General features: G+C 35.9%; 1 protein-coding gene across 1 annotated transcript in view; it reads right to left on the bottom strand.

The window, feature by feature from the left end:
* Positions 1-300: 300 nt before the first annotated feature.
* Msh3 (mutS homolog 3) overlaps positions 301-12,554 on the bottom strand; it is a 192,179-nt gene continuing 179,925 nt past the window's right edge. Inside the window, exons 22-24 of the mRNA XM_077800452.1 lie at positions 12,372-12,501; positions 3,597-3,768; positions 301-1,075 (exon numbers count right to left, since the gene is read on the bottom strand). Of these exons, the coding sequence (XP_077656578.1) occupies positions 973-1,075; positions 3,597-3,768; positions 12,372-12,501 (405 nt within the window). The 3' untranslated portion in view covers positions 301-972. The remainder of the gene's footprint in view (positions 1,076-3,596; positions 3,769-12,371; positions 12,502-12,554) is intronic.

The raw sequence follows: 12,554 nt of genomic DNA, 5'->3' as shown, positions 1-12,554 counted from the left end.
GAATTACATATTTAGAAACCAAAAGAACACATGGATACGAGAAGCCAGATTGTAAGTGCTGAAAAAAACCCAGGGACATAGTTGAGCATGTGTCACCCTAATCTGGCAGGGAGGGAGTGTTACTGTGAATCAAGAAAGCTATACAGTTCAACACTAAGGAGCTCACATGAGTGTTATATCGGTTGACCGGACAATAATAAGCAACATAAGCAAGTTCTGTTCTAAATATTGCTTTGTTATGAGCAGCAACTGTGGTTTCACAGTTAAATCTAAAAAATGACAACTGAACAATGTCTGAATTCAACAGGATATACCATAATCTATAGCAAGTATTCATTAAACATTTATTACTTGAATGAATGACAAAATAATTTCATCCAACAATCTTAAGACTAACTACAATGTTTAACTCTTTACATCTCATATGTTCTTATTCTTTCTGTACTCTGTGCACTCGTTTCTAAAAGCTTAGAAGTTCTATTTCTTATCAAAACTGCTTATGTTCATGGTGAATAAACTGGTGGCATTATAAAATTATTTTAGTTCAAAAAGAAAGGTAGATTTCTGCCAGATTTACCCTGTTGCCAATTATCTGAAATGAATCAAGTAGAAATATGAATTAAAATTTTGTATCACTCTCCAAATGTTCATGTATTCAGTTCTACCACTGTAGACTTTATTTGGAAGATTTTGACTTTATGTGAAACTTCAGTGTTCAGGGAATTTTCTAATTTTCATACGGAAGCCTTAATATTCAAAAGTGTTTATCCTTCAAAGATGCAGTAGGTCAGAAACCTGAAAAACACTTTCTTCACAAGAGGAAGAAGTCTGCTTCCCAAGGAATATGCCATGGTCATGATTCTATGCTCACATGTCACACAAAGATGGGCTGTTACTGGAAAGTTATTTTGTACGGTTTGTATTTTTAATTCTCCTATTTTTTTTTTGTTCAAAAAGTAGTCTTCATTTCAATCAGGAAGTCTGTATTTCTTCCATTTCAAACTCGTCTGTCCACTGTTGAAGGTCTTTTGCATTATGGGTCGTCCATAATTTTGCAAAATACTTTAGCCTTTTCCTGGAGAAAAAAAAACAACATACTTAATTTAGAAATGAAATTGTCGGGGACAATACATCTCATGGAAAGCTAAGAAAAACCTATGCCATTATAATACCAAGCAGGCTCCATGTTAGGAAATGGTGTCAGCACCAACCTTGCAGAGCTGCTGCTGTAATAAGGAATTGAAGCTATAGATCACCACTGCCTCCATGTGACCTTCTACAATCCCTCCCTGCAGAGAGGGGACAGTGCAACTTCCTCCCCTCTTAACTCTGCCAGAGGGGGACTGTGTGTATGTGTGTGTGTGTGTGCCTATCTGTACCTGACAACAAAAGCACTCCTGCTGAGAGTTCCAAAAGTGGAATTGATTTAATAAAATAAAGCTGGCTAGTGAAAGAGGAAAATGTCAGCATTACTGAGACTTAAATTTTTCCTGCAGAATAGCAACCCAGTTAAGTAAGTATTCAGGGTCTGGAGCTGCAGAACCTGAGTTCCAATCACTGCCCCTCCTCCAATTAGGTGTGTGACCCTGGGTCAATTCTTTCCCTCACTTGGCCTCATTTCTCTAAACTACCCAACTCACAAGGTTGTCCCAGGGTTTAAGTGATTTAATGTACATAAAGCAATAATAACAGTAATGAGTGAGTGTCCAGGCTGCTACAAATGACTGTTCACACTTGTCTCTGCACACAGTAACCATTCAATATATATTAACTACTGTAAAAAATCCACAGGAAGGCACAAAATTTCAGCAAAAAGGCAAGACAAATAGTGTCCAGATAAATTATCTGATTTATTTCAATGCAACCTCTTTCAATAATTCTCTGATCTTATCAAGATAACTTTATAAATGCCTCACACTAGTCAGAAGAGTGAAAATATTTATAAGCAATGTGTGAATTTTCTTGCTTTTGCTTTATAGGCTATGTAGAAAGCAACAAATATAAACTAAATATTGCCAGCTTGTACATGTATCCTTTGTAGCACAGCTTTCTTTAGGGAAAAAACAATAATAACAAAGATGACAAGAAAGGATTTAGAATTTGCAGATGATTAAAGGCTAAGTTTATTTTTAAATTCTCATAGATAAAATCTGCTCTCTGGAAAACTTTTACATTAATTTGCCTTGTAACAGAAAATTATTGAAACTATTGATGCCACTTTGCTTTTGATCTGGCACTATGGAAATTATCTAGAGAGAGTGTCAACAGAGGAGGCTAAGTGTCATTTGCAGCATTCCAGTATTCTGGACTTGGTCAACACAACCATCACACCATTACAAGGTATGCAGAACCAGGGGAGGGAAATGGAGAGAGAAGCTGATTGCACTGCACAACTCCACTTCAGAACAGAAGTTAGCAACTGTTCTTTAATTTTCAACCAATACTACATATAATAATAGTTCAATACTGACATGTGGTAAAGAGTTGCAGAATTAATTAATATGCTTGGAGTGTAACACAGGGACCACTGGTGGCCAACCAAGACTTTCTATTTGATCAATAATCTTGTCCACTCATGGTCATGTGGCTATCAACCAGGGCAGTATTGTCCTGTCCCCAGCAGATGACATTCTCCAGGCAAAGCAGAGGCACAGGAGCAGGAGGACAGGGAGCTTATGTTGTTTTACAATTTATATTTAGGATACAAAAGGCTATAATGTGCTATTTACTAATATGATATTTTCTTAGAACCATTTCTCTTCTGAAGTATAAACAGGTATATATTAAGATTAACTTATATACTGACTACCTACTAGCTGGGTATCAAGGGTGAAAAGGTAGAAAACATTCACATAACATTTTAGGTGGGGCTGGGGATGTGGCTCAAGCGGTAGCGCGCTCGCCTGGCATGCGTGCGGCCCGGGTTTGATCCTCAGCACCACATACAAACAAACATGTTGTGTCTGCCGAGAACTAAAAAATAAATATTAAAATTCTCTCTCTCTCTCCCTCTCTCACACCTCTATCTTTGAAAAAAAAAAAACATTTTAGGTGACAGAAGCCAGCTTACAATGAAAAATTTGTCATAAACAATTCCCCAAACAAGTGATATGTGGATACATGGTGAGTCCATGATCACATAATACTATTATTTTCATTCATATTCTGACAGAATTCTTCATTTTTAAATGTAATCATTGCCTATCTGAATGAAATCTATGAATAAAAGTAGTCCTCTGTGGTTTTAAATATTGAAGTTTCTTTCAGTAACTGTATAGAATTGAATGCTTTTAGCAGCTAATACGTTGTCATACATAGAGTTAACTTAATTCTTCAAAGAAATGACTGAAAAACAATGTTGCACCTTAATCAAGAACTGATTGATCAATAAAGACAAACTGAAAATGATAAACATGGACTGAATTCACCTAAGTTTTGCCAAGAACTGTTTTCACTTCATTGTAATTAAATATTTGAGAATCTTTGAAGATGTGCTTAAAAGAAGATCTGATGTTAACTTTATAGGATAATCCTTTTCTTTGGGCAACTTGGAAGGTTTCATTATAAACCAAAAACTGCAGCACAAATATTCTGACCTTTTCACATTTACTAATTCTTCAAGTTCTTTTGACTTATAAGCTGCTTTCTTTAAAATCTCTCCAGGAACATCTGCTAGTTTAGCCACATTCAGTCCATAACTCCTTGCTGCAATTCCTCTGGTTATTTGATAAAGAAAAGTGACAAAATCAGGCACTTGTTCTTCTTCACCTATGGGAAAAAAACAAACCAGAACAAAACAATGGGTGATCAAAATCACACCAGAAAATTGACATATTAGGGGACAAAAGAAGAGATGTAAGTTCTTATAATTTTATTCTATTAAAATTTGCAACCTATACACTCAGAAAAATGAGAAATTATATCCCATCTGATTCAAATGTATTATATGTCAAGATCATTATATGCTCATGTGTAACTAATTAAACAAACAAACAAACAAAACAAAAAAAATTTACAATCTGAAAAAGAATCTACTGTCCCTACCATTTACTAGGTACTTTAATCAATTTTACATATCTAGAAAAATGATAAATAGTGTTTTAAAAATGCTTTTGCATTTAAGGCCCTGGGGCTGTGGCTCAGCAGTAGAGCCCTTGCCTAGCACGGGCAAGGTGCTGGATTCTATCCTCAGCACCACATAAAAATAAATAAGTAAAATAAAGGTATTGTGTCCAACTACAACTAAAACATTTTTTTTAAAAAAATGTTTTTGCATTTAAGATCTTTACTCATTTAAAACAATTTTTAACAATTATTTGTTGCAAAATTTTAATTGAACTTCTATATCAAAAAACAATGGTTTTGATACATGATACAACATAATTTCTTTCTCCTTTTAAAACAGATAAGGAAATATTACATGTTGCATAGCCTAAATAATAAGACTGAAAAGTTCTGGTTTATTAACTATTCTGATTGCCCAAGAGTTATACATACTGAAGTGGAGGCTATTGAGTACTACTTAGATCCCACTTAGGACTGAAGAGTTTATGCCCCAGCTATCATTAGCCAGGAAGATTGTTAGCCTGCAACCCTATCTTTGGGCCTCTGTAGGGGAATGACTGCAGCTGAAGAGAGCTGCTTCACTAAGGGTACACTCTTTTCTTGGGGTAGTGGGCATCCAATAACTGGCTGCTATAGGGATAGGCATGTAGCCTCTAACATGGCCACTAAAGATTCCTGTCTTCTAGTGCTCATGCCCTTGTGTCATTCTCTCCCTTTGAGTGTGGGCTGAACCTACTGACTCACTTCTAACAAACAGAATATGATAAAAAGTGATAGGATGTCACTGTAGAAATTAGGTCGCACAAGACTCTGCCCTCTGTCTTGGCCGCTCTTACTTTCTTGCGTGCTTTGAGGAAAGCCAGCTACTATGCTGTAAGTTGCTCTGTGAAGAAGCTCACATGCAAACTACTCTCATCAGTAGTCAGTGAGGGACTACCAGCAGCCATATGGGTGAGCTTAAGTAGATTCTGCATTCTGAAGTTTGCCAAAAGCTGTAGGAGGGCTGGGAAGCCATTTACCTCATCAAGGCTTCCAGTGACTGCTGTCCTAAGCTGTACCTTGATGTAGCTTTCTGAAAGACCTCAGAGGTGCTCAGTTAAATTGCCCCTGGATTCTAACCATGAAAATGAAGAGATGATAAATGTGTTTTGTTGTTTTAAGCCACTATATGATTTATTATACACTGTTTTCAAATTATTTCAAACTAATAAAGCTAACTAATGAAGGGTATATAAAGACCTTGCCCTATAACTCCAAGGTGAGGTAATTCCTAGGGACCATCCCAGCCTCCGAGCTCTCTGCTGAGTTTTCTAAAGCCTAAGACCCAACCCTGCACAATACTTCTCAGTCCTGCCCTCTGGGTTGATCATAAGGACATTCTCCAATAAAATTCCTGAATGCAAACCTCAGAATCTGATTCCCAGGGAACCCAGTATGTCACACAAATACATATGCATGAATTTAAAACTTTTAAAGAACTGGGATATAATGAAGTACAATAATATGAAGATAAAACTGTACACAGTTTAATCTTTGTTAAACTTAATGCACTTCAGGATTATGCAGCTTTTTAAATAAAATTCAGTATAACTGTACTGTGTGGCAAAAATGTCCAAAATGGACCCAATTTATAATGATTTTGTGACCCTAGCACTGATTATAAGCTTATCAAGAGCTTTTTCTTATTTCATTTGTCAAATGTGTATGCTTTTATTTTTTCATCACTAAAGAGGAAAAAAAAAAAAAAGACTGAACACAACAGTGAAAAAAATACAATGGAATTTTCCTTATCCTCCTCCAAGAACTCGGCAGCAGACAAATAATAGCTTTCTAAGAGTGGCTGCTAGAAGTGGGAGTTAAAAAGAATACTGATGTGCTCAGGAGTACACAGACTCCAACATGTATTACAAACCACTAAAAATAACATTTGCTTCAAATGAAACTTAAGGAACACAAAGAACAGGTGAGGAAGTGGGTGGGGACAGATTAGGGAAGACACATGTATGCAGAAACCAGTGTCTGCAAACCTGGATGATTGTGTTTTGCTTCAGCAGCAGGCCACCAAAAGAAAGCAAAATGTTTTTTGGTGTAGTCCTTCAAAATTCTGAGTGAAAATGACTTTCAATCTCAAATTCTAGCCCTCACTGAATTATAAATCAAATATGAAGGTATAATGGAGACATTTTCATTTATACAAAGTCTGAAAACCTATTCTATCTCTAGACACACACACACACACACACACACACATATATACACACAGACATGTTATACAATAGCTATAAACCACAGCTAAATTATATAATATATTATACTGTCCTAATGCCTTCCTTCACATACCTCAGCACAAACTAAATCTTGTCATCATATGCTGGTATCCACCATAGTATTAACTACTGTAGTTCTCACACCAGGTAAAGAATGTGGCCATTTTTAATCACCTCGGGGACCTCTTTTCATTATGTTTTGCCTCAAGACTCCTTTATTCTCCTTGAGTGGAGGTGTGTGTATAGGATGGAGACACAGAGGCAGAGGGAACCAGGGAGGAGAGAAGATAAATAAAAACAACTCATTTCTTTATAACCTCACAACAAAAGTTCTTGGTGAGGACTCTACTGATGAGCTATGCCCCTTTCTAAAGTGGATATTTTGAAAACATATTTGGTTCTTTTTAAAATTAATGAATGTAATAATTCAAGTTTCTGCTTATTATAAGAAAATAGCAATATTTATTTTGAAGACAAACTTCCTTAAAAGTTATTAAAAAGATGTGTGCTGATGATCAAATAATTCCTGAAGACACTTTTAGGATAGATTCATGAAAATTTAAAGATAGATAAAGTTAGCTGACTTGTCTAAGATTTTATAGGTTGCAATAGACAAAAACACAGGTTTCCTGAAGGCTGGTCCATTACTTTATCTACCACATCAACAGAAATAGGGAACATTTTAGAAGCCAGTTAAAAGAAACTTGGGGAAACTTTCCTGATGACTTAAGGAAGGACCTCTAACTTAGAAGAAGAATTAGATTAGGACTAACAGGCTATCAGATGAAGCATAGATATAGCCAGGAGCAATACTGGAAGGGAACAATAAATCAACCTTCAAAATTCTGAGTGAAAATTAATTTTAACCTCAAGTTCTAGCCCTAGCTCAATGACAAATCAAATATGAAGGTACAATGAAGACATTTCATTCATGCAAAGTCTCAAAAATTTTACCTTGTTCAGTTGATGTCAGCAAGCCCTACCTAAAACCTATTCCACCTCTAAAAAAATAAAAACCCTGATATTAGTATAAGGAATTAGCTCCATGACCATTTAACTCAGGGGACAGTGTCCTCATATCCAGCTCCAAATGTTGATCCTGACTAATCTAGGCAAATCAAAGTCATTCTTGCAATCCTCACTTGTAAGGACTGGCTTAACAATAGGAAAGACAGAGTGGTTGTACCAATTCGCAGTGCCACCAGCAATGTATGAGTGTACCTTTTTCTCCACATCCTCACCAACACTTATTGTTGCTCCTATTCTTGATAAATGCCATTCTAACTGGTGTGAGATGAAATCTTAAGAGTATTTTGATTTGCATTTCTCTAATTACTAGTGAAGTTGAACTTTTTTTTATATATTTGTTGATTGATTGTATATCTTCTGTGACGTTGTCAGTTCAGCTCCTGAGCCCATTTATCAATTGGGTTATTATTCTTTTGGTGTAGAGTTTTTTAAGTTCTTTATATATCCTGGAAATTAGTGCTCTATCTCATGTGCGTGTTGTAAAGATGTTCTCCTACTCTGTGGGCTCTCTCTTCACGTTGTTGATTGTTTCTTTTGCTGAGAAGAAGCTTTTTAGTTTAAATTCATCCCATTTATTAATTCTTGATTTTATTTCTTGCACTTTAGGAGTCTTGTTAAGGACCTAATCAACATGATAAAAATTTGGGTCTACTTTCTCTTCTATTAGGCGCAGGTCTCTGGTCAAATTCCTAGGTCCTTGATCCATTTTGAGTTGAGTTTTGTGCAAGGTGAGAGACGGGGGTTTAATTTCAGTTTGCTACATATGGATTTCCAGTTTCCCTGGCACCATTTATTGAAGAGGCTATCTTTTCGCTAACATGTTTTTGGCACCTGTCAAATATGGGATAACTCTATTTATGTGGATTTGTCTCTGTGTCTTCTATTTAGTATCACTGGTCTACTTTGGTGCCAATACCATGTTGTTTTTGTTACTATCGCTCTGTAGTATAGTTTAAGGTCTGGTATTGTGATGCCTCCTGCTTCATTTTGCTTGCTCAAGATTGCTTTGGCTATTCTGGATCTCTAATTTCTTAAAATGAATTTCATGATTGCTTTTTCTATTTCTATGAGGAATGTTGTTGGGATATTAATTGGAATTGCATTAAATCTCTATAAGGTTTTTGGTAGTATGGCCATTATGACAATATTAAGTCTGCTTATCCAAAAACATGGGATATATTTCCATCTTCTAAGATCTTCTTCAATTTCTTTCTTTAGTGTTTTGTAGTTTTCATTGTATAGGTCTTTCATCTCTTTTGTTAAATTGATTTCCAAAAATTTTTTTTGAGGCTATTGTGAATGGGGTTGTTTTCCTAATTTCTCTTCCAGAGGGTTCATCACTGATGTATATAAATGTATTTGATAAAGAAACTGTGTTATATATACACACAATGGAATATTACTCAGCATTAAAAGAAAATAAAATGATGGCATTTGCATGTAATAGATGGTATTAGAGAATATCATGTTAATTGAAGTAAGCCAATTCTAAAAAAAACAAAGGCTGAATGTTCTCCCTGATAAGTGGATGCTGATCCATAATGGGGGAAACGGGCACCATGGGAAAATTGGAGGAACTCTGATTGGGCAAAACAGAGGGAGGGGTGGGAACACGGGGGTAGGAAAAATGATGAAATGAGATGGATATCATTACCCTAGGTACATGTATGACTGCACATATGGTGCAACTCTACATCATATACTACCAGAGAAATGAAAAGCTGTGCTCCATTTGTGTACAATGAACCAAAAGATACACTGCTGTCATGTACAACTAATTAGAACAAATTTAAAAAAAAGAAATGAGGGCCTGGGGTTGTGGTTCAGTGGTAGAATGTTCATCTTGCATGTGTGAGGCACTGGATTCCACCCTCAATGCTACATAAAAATAAATAAAGGTATTATGTCCATCTACAACTAAAAAATATATAAAAAATGAAATATTTTGTGCTATATTGAATGTGACAGTAGAGAAAAAATAGTTTGTATTTTCATTTACAAGTGCTCAGTGTGGTTATGTTCTTGTTATTAAGTGATGTGCATTGATGCACACTTGTCTGGAAATGAGGTATAATCATGTCTACAACTCTTAGATGGTTTAAATAAGGGGACTTCTCTTTCACTCAGAGCTGCTCCCTTCACCTGGTTGTAAAGCTCCCTTTTCCTTTCTTTTTTTTACCCTCAATTAAAGCTTTGCCTGAATAGTTGTGCAATAAACAAATAAACAAACAAACAATAACAACAACAAAAGAATAGAAAAGACAGTAGAACAAATCTACCATAATTTTCCTATATATATGAAAATACCCAAATGAAACCCACTGTCATGCTCACCCACAAGAATTTGGTCCTAATTAGAATAAGAGATATCCTATGCTTATATAATTTTATTAAAGTGGATTATACTATCAAAATAACTAAGAAGAACCAATTTAAAAAAAAAAGAATGAAGATGTATCATGGTGCAGTGGCACTTGCCTATAATCTCAGCAACTCAGGGAGGATGTAAATTCCAGCCTCAGCAATTTAGGGAGACTCTGCCTCAAAACAAAAAATAAAAAGGCCCATGGGTGTAGCTCAATGGTACAGGGTCCCTGGGTTTAATCTCCAGCGCGCGCACACACACACGTGCACACACACACACACACACACAAAAACGACAATGAAGATGTGATTCAATTCTGAAATGGGATGGGATAATTATGAGATAATAAAAGGCAACTCAGAAAAAGTTCCCTCATTTCTCAGAAAGAGTCATAGGAGGGGCTGCTGGTGTAACTCAGTGGCAGAGTGGGTGGTTAGCATGCAAAAGGCCCTGGGCTTAATTCCTAGCATATCAAATAAATACAACTAAATTAAAATTAAGTAAAATTTAACAATTAAAAAATAAAATAATAAGATAAAATAGAAGAAATGGTAGCTCCTTTTCCTTTGGTGGACATGGTCAATTCTGGATGAGATGCCTAAAAGAGTTGCAACAATCTTGCCACTAGTCTGATGATGGAGTCAGCCAGGCAAAGAAGACAGACTAGAGAACTGCAAAGAGGAGGAAGGGGGAGGTCCTATGTTCCTCACAGGATCCTGTAATGTGAGATTACATAGAGTATCATCTTTTGTTTGAGCCACTATGAGTCCACTGTGTTGTTCCTTGCAATCAAATGCACAGAAGGGAGGGTTAGAGAACTCCCAGGACAAAGGCAGCCTTAGGACAATAGCTGTGCGGCAGGCCCAGAAAGCAACTTGTTCAAATGAATAGGAGGACAAAGCGCTCCAGCAGGAAGGACTCCAGCAGGAAAAATAGATTCAATTATGTGGGAAAATGTGTAGAGAGACATTTTATAAAGGTATTGGAGAGTAGAAGAAGATTCAGCTACAGACTCAAAGAAAACAACAAAACACATATATAGAAATGAAGCAATTCTTATCCTTAAGAAAATAGAAGCCTTTAAAAAAAAGAAAATGTACTTTTCTTCCATACTTGGCTCAGCAGTAGACAATATTTCTTCTGCAATAACAGTTAAAACAACATACATGAATGAAATAGAAAAAATGTGGAACGACTATACTGGAGGGGATCAGAGGAAGGGAAGGCTTAGTCCCAACTAACACAATGAGAGTTCCATCAATTATGTGTCAAGCTGATGGATCAAGGGATAGAAAACATGCAAATTATTTGGAAATATGACAGAAACGGAAGAATGAGTTCAAAGGCCTTGGACTTGGGTTGGGGGGGCCATGGAGTGAAGGGACAGAAACTTGTTAGCAGAAGCCTTTACTATCATTTCATTTTAAGAATCATGCTCATGGATAAACTTTTAAATCAATAAGATAAAATGCCAGAACACTTAAGGGGAAGGGATAATGCTCTAGGTTAGCAGTCAGTTCACATCAAATGCTTAGTGGCACTGATTTTGCTTCTTCCCTGCTGGTGAACTTTATTTTATTTGTCTCATGGGTTTTAGCTTATAAGTCTTCTTCTGTCATATTGGATGCAGATTAATAGATCTGAAACTACTTCCATGAGAGAATTTATGATGTGTTTTTCAAGTCTGCCTGGTGGTAAAAGGCAGGAATTGTCTAACATTAAATTTATCTTAGGTCTAGTACTTTGTTTTATTTGGGCCAGTTGCCTGATTTCTTTTTCAGGTTTGTTCTTATTACTTTTCCAAAATAAAATTTGGACTTTGGAGTATCTTGGATAATGGAAAATCCATTATAGTTCCCCAATTTTGCAAAGCACCACAGGCTGACAGCTTAAAAAAACTACTACTAGATAGGAAAAAATATACATATGTTAAAGCCTACTAGATTACTTAAGGAACTTGAATTTATTTCTACTAGCTAATGGTATTCTTTTTCATAAAATGTCTCATTTCTGTGACAGTAGCAATAACTGCAAAGTCCAGAAAAAATACTGTGGATCCCCTGCTGGAGAGCTAGCAGAGTGAAAGTAAAGAGGACCTGGAGGTAAAAAACATGGATTCTAGGCTGTTTAGCTCCTACCTATATGGCTGACATGAACAAGCTGCTTTACCTGAATGAGATTCAGTTTCCTTATAAAAAAATAAAATACATGTCCAGTATAGGATATAGTCCTTAGTGAGTAATTAATGTTAAATAATAGTTTGAGGAAAATACTAGTTATTTTTGAAGGCGACTAATAATATTCTGCACTCGACTATCAAGGCATCTTTCCTGGGATGGTAAGAATCATGTAAGAATATAAGGAACAAAGAGGAACCTTAAATGTCACCTTCATCTTTAACCATTACATCTGGAAAAAGAGTTGCCACTTCATGAGGAGGATCAGAAAAGAAATCAAAGATAACAAATAAATAAATACATACTTTGCTTGACCCAAAGCTCAGAGGAAATGAATTTGGACAAATGCTATTTATAACTGACATTCATAACTTTCATTATTAATAAGCAGTAAGTTCATATTCCTATAAAATCTGAGTTATCAAACATGAAAACCAGTATTATACCTACTGCAGGATTATCTCATACCTGGATCCTGTTGGCTTTCGTCCTCACTGACCAAGAATCCCATGTGGTAATTCCCCACCTGTTGTGCATAACTTTTTTCTAGTTCACAAACTGGTGGATAATGGGTGACAAACAGGGTTAAGGATTTCACCTAGAGCAATAAGATATATAGTAAGTGTTATTTTATTTTTAAATTTTACTTTA

Source organism: Urocitellus parryii, chromosome 1 (assembly GCF_045843805.1).
Source record: "Urocitellus parryii isolate mUroPar1 chromosome 1, mUroPar1.hap1, whole genome shotgun sequence".
Classification (NCBI taxonomy): Eukaryota; Metazoa; Chordata; class Mammalia; order Rodentia; family Sciuridae; genus Urocitellus; species Urocitellus parryii.
The sequence above is the reverse complement of the archived record's forward strand: the minus strand, read 5'-3'. Positions and strand labels throughout refer to the sequence as shown.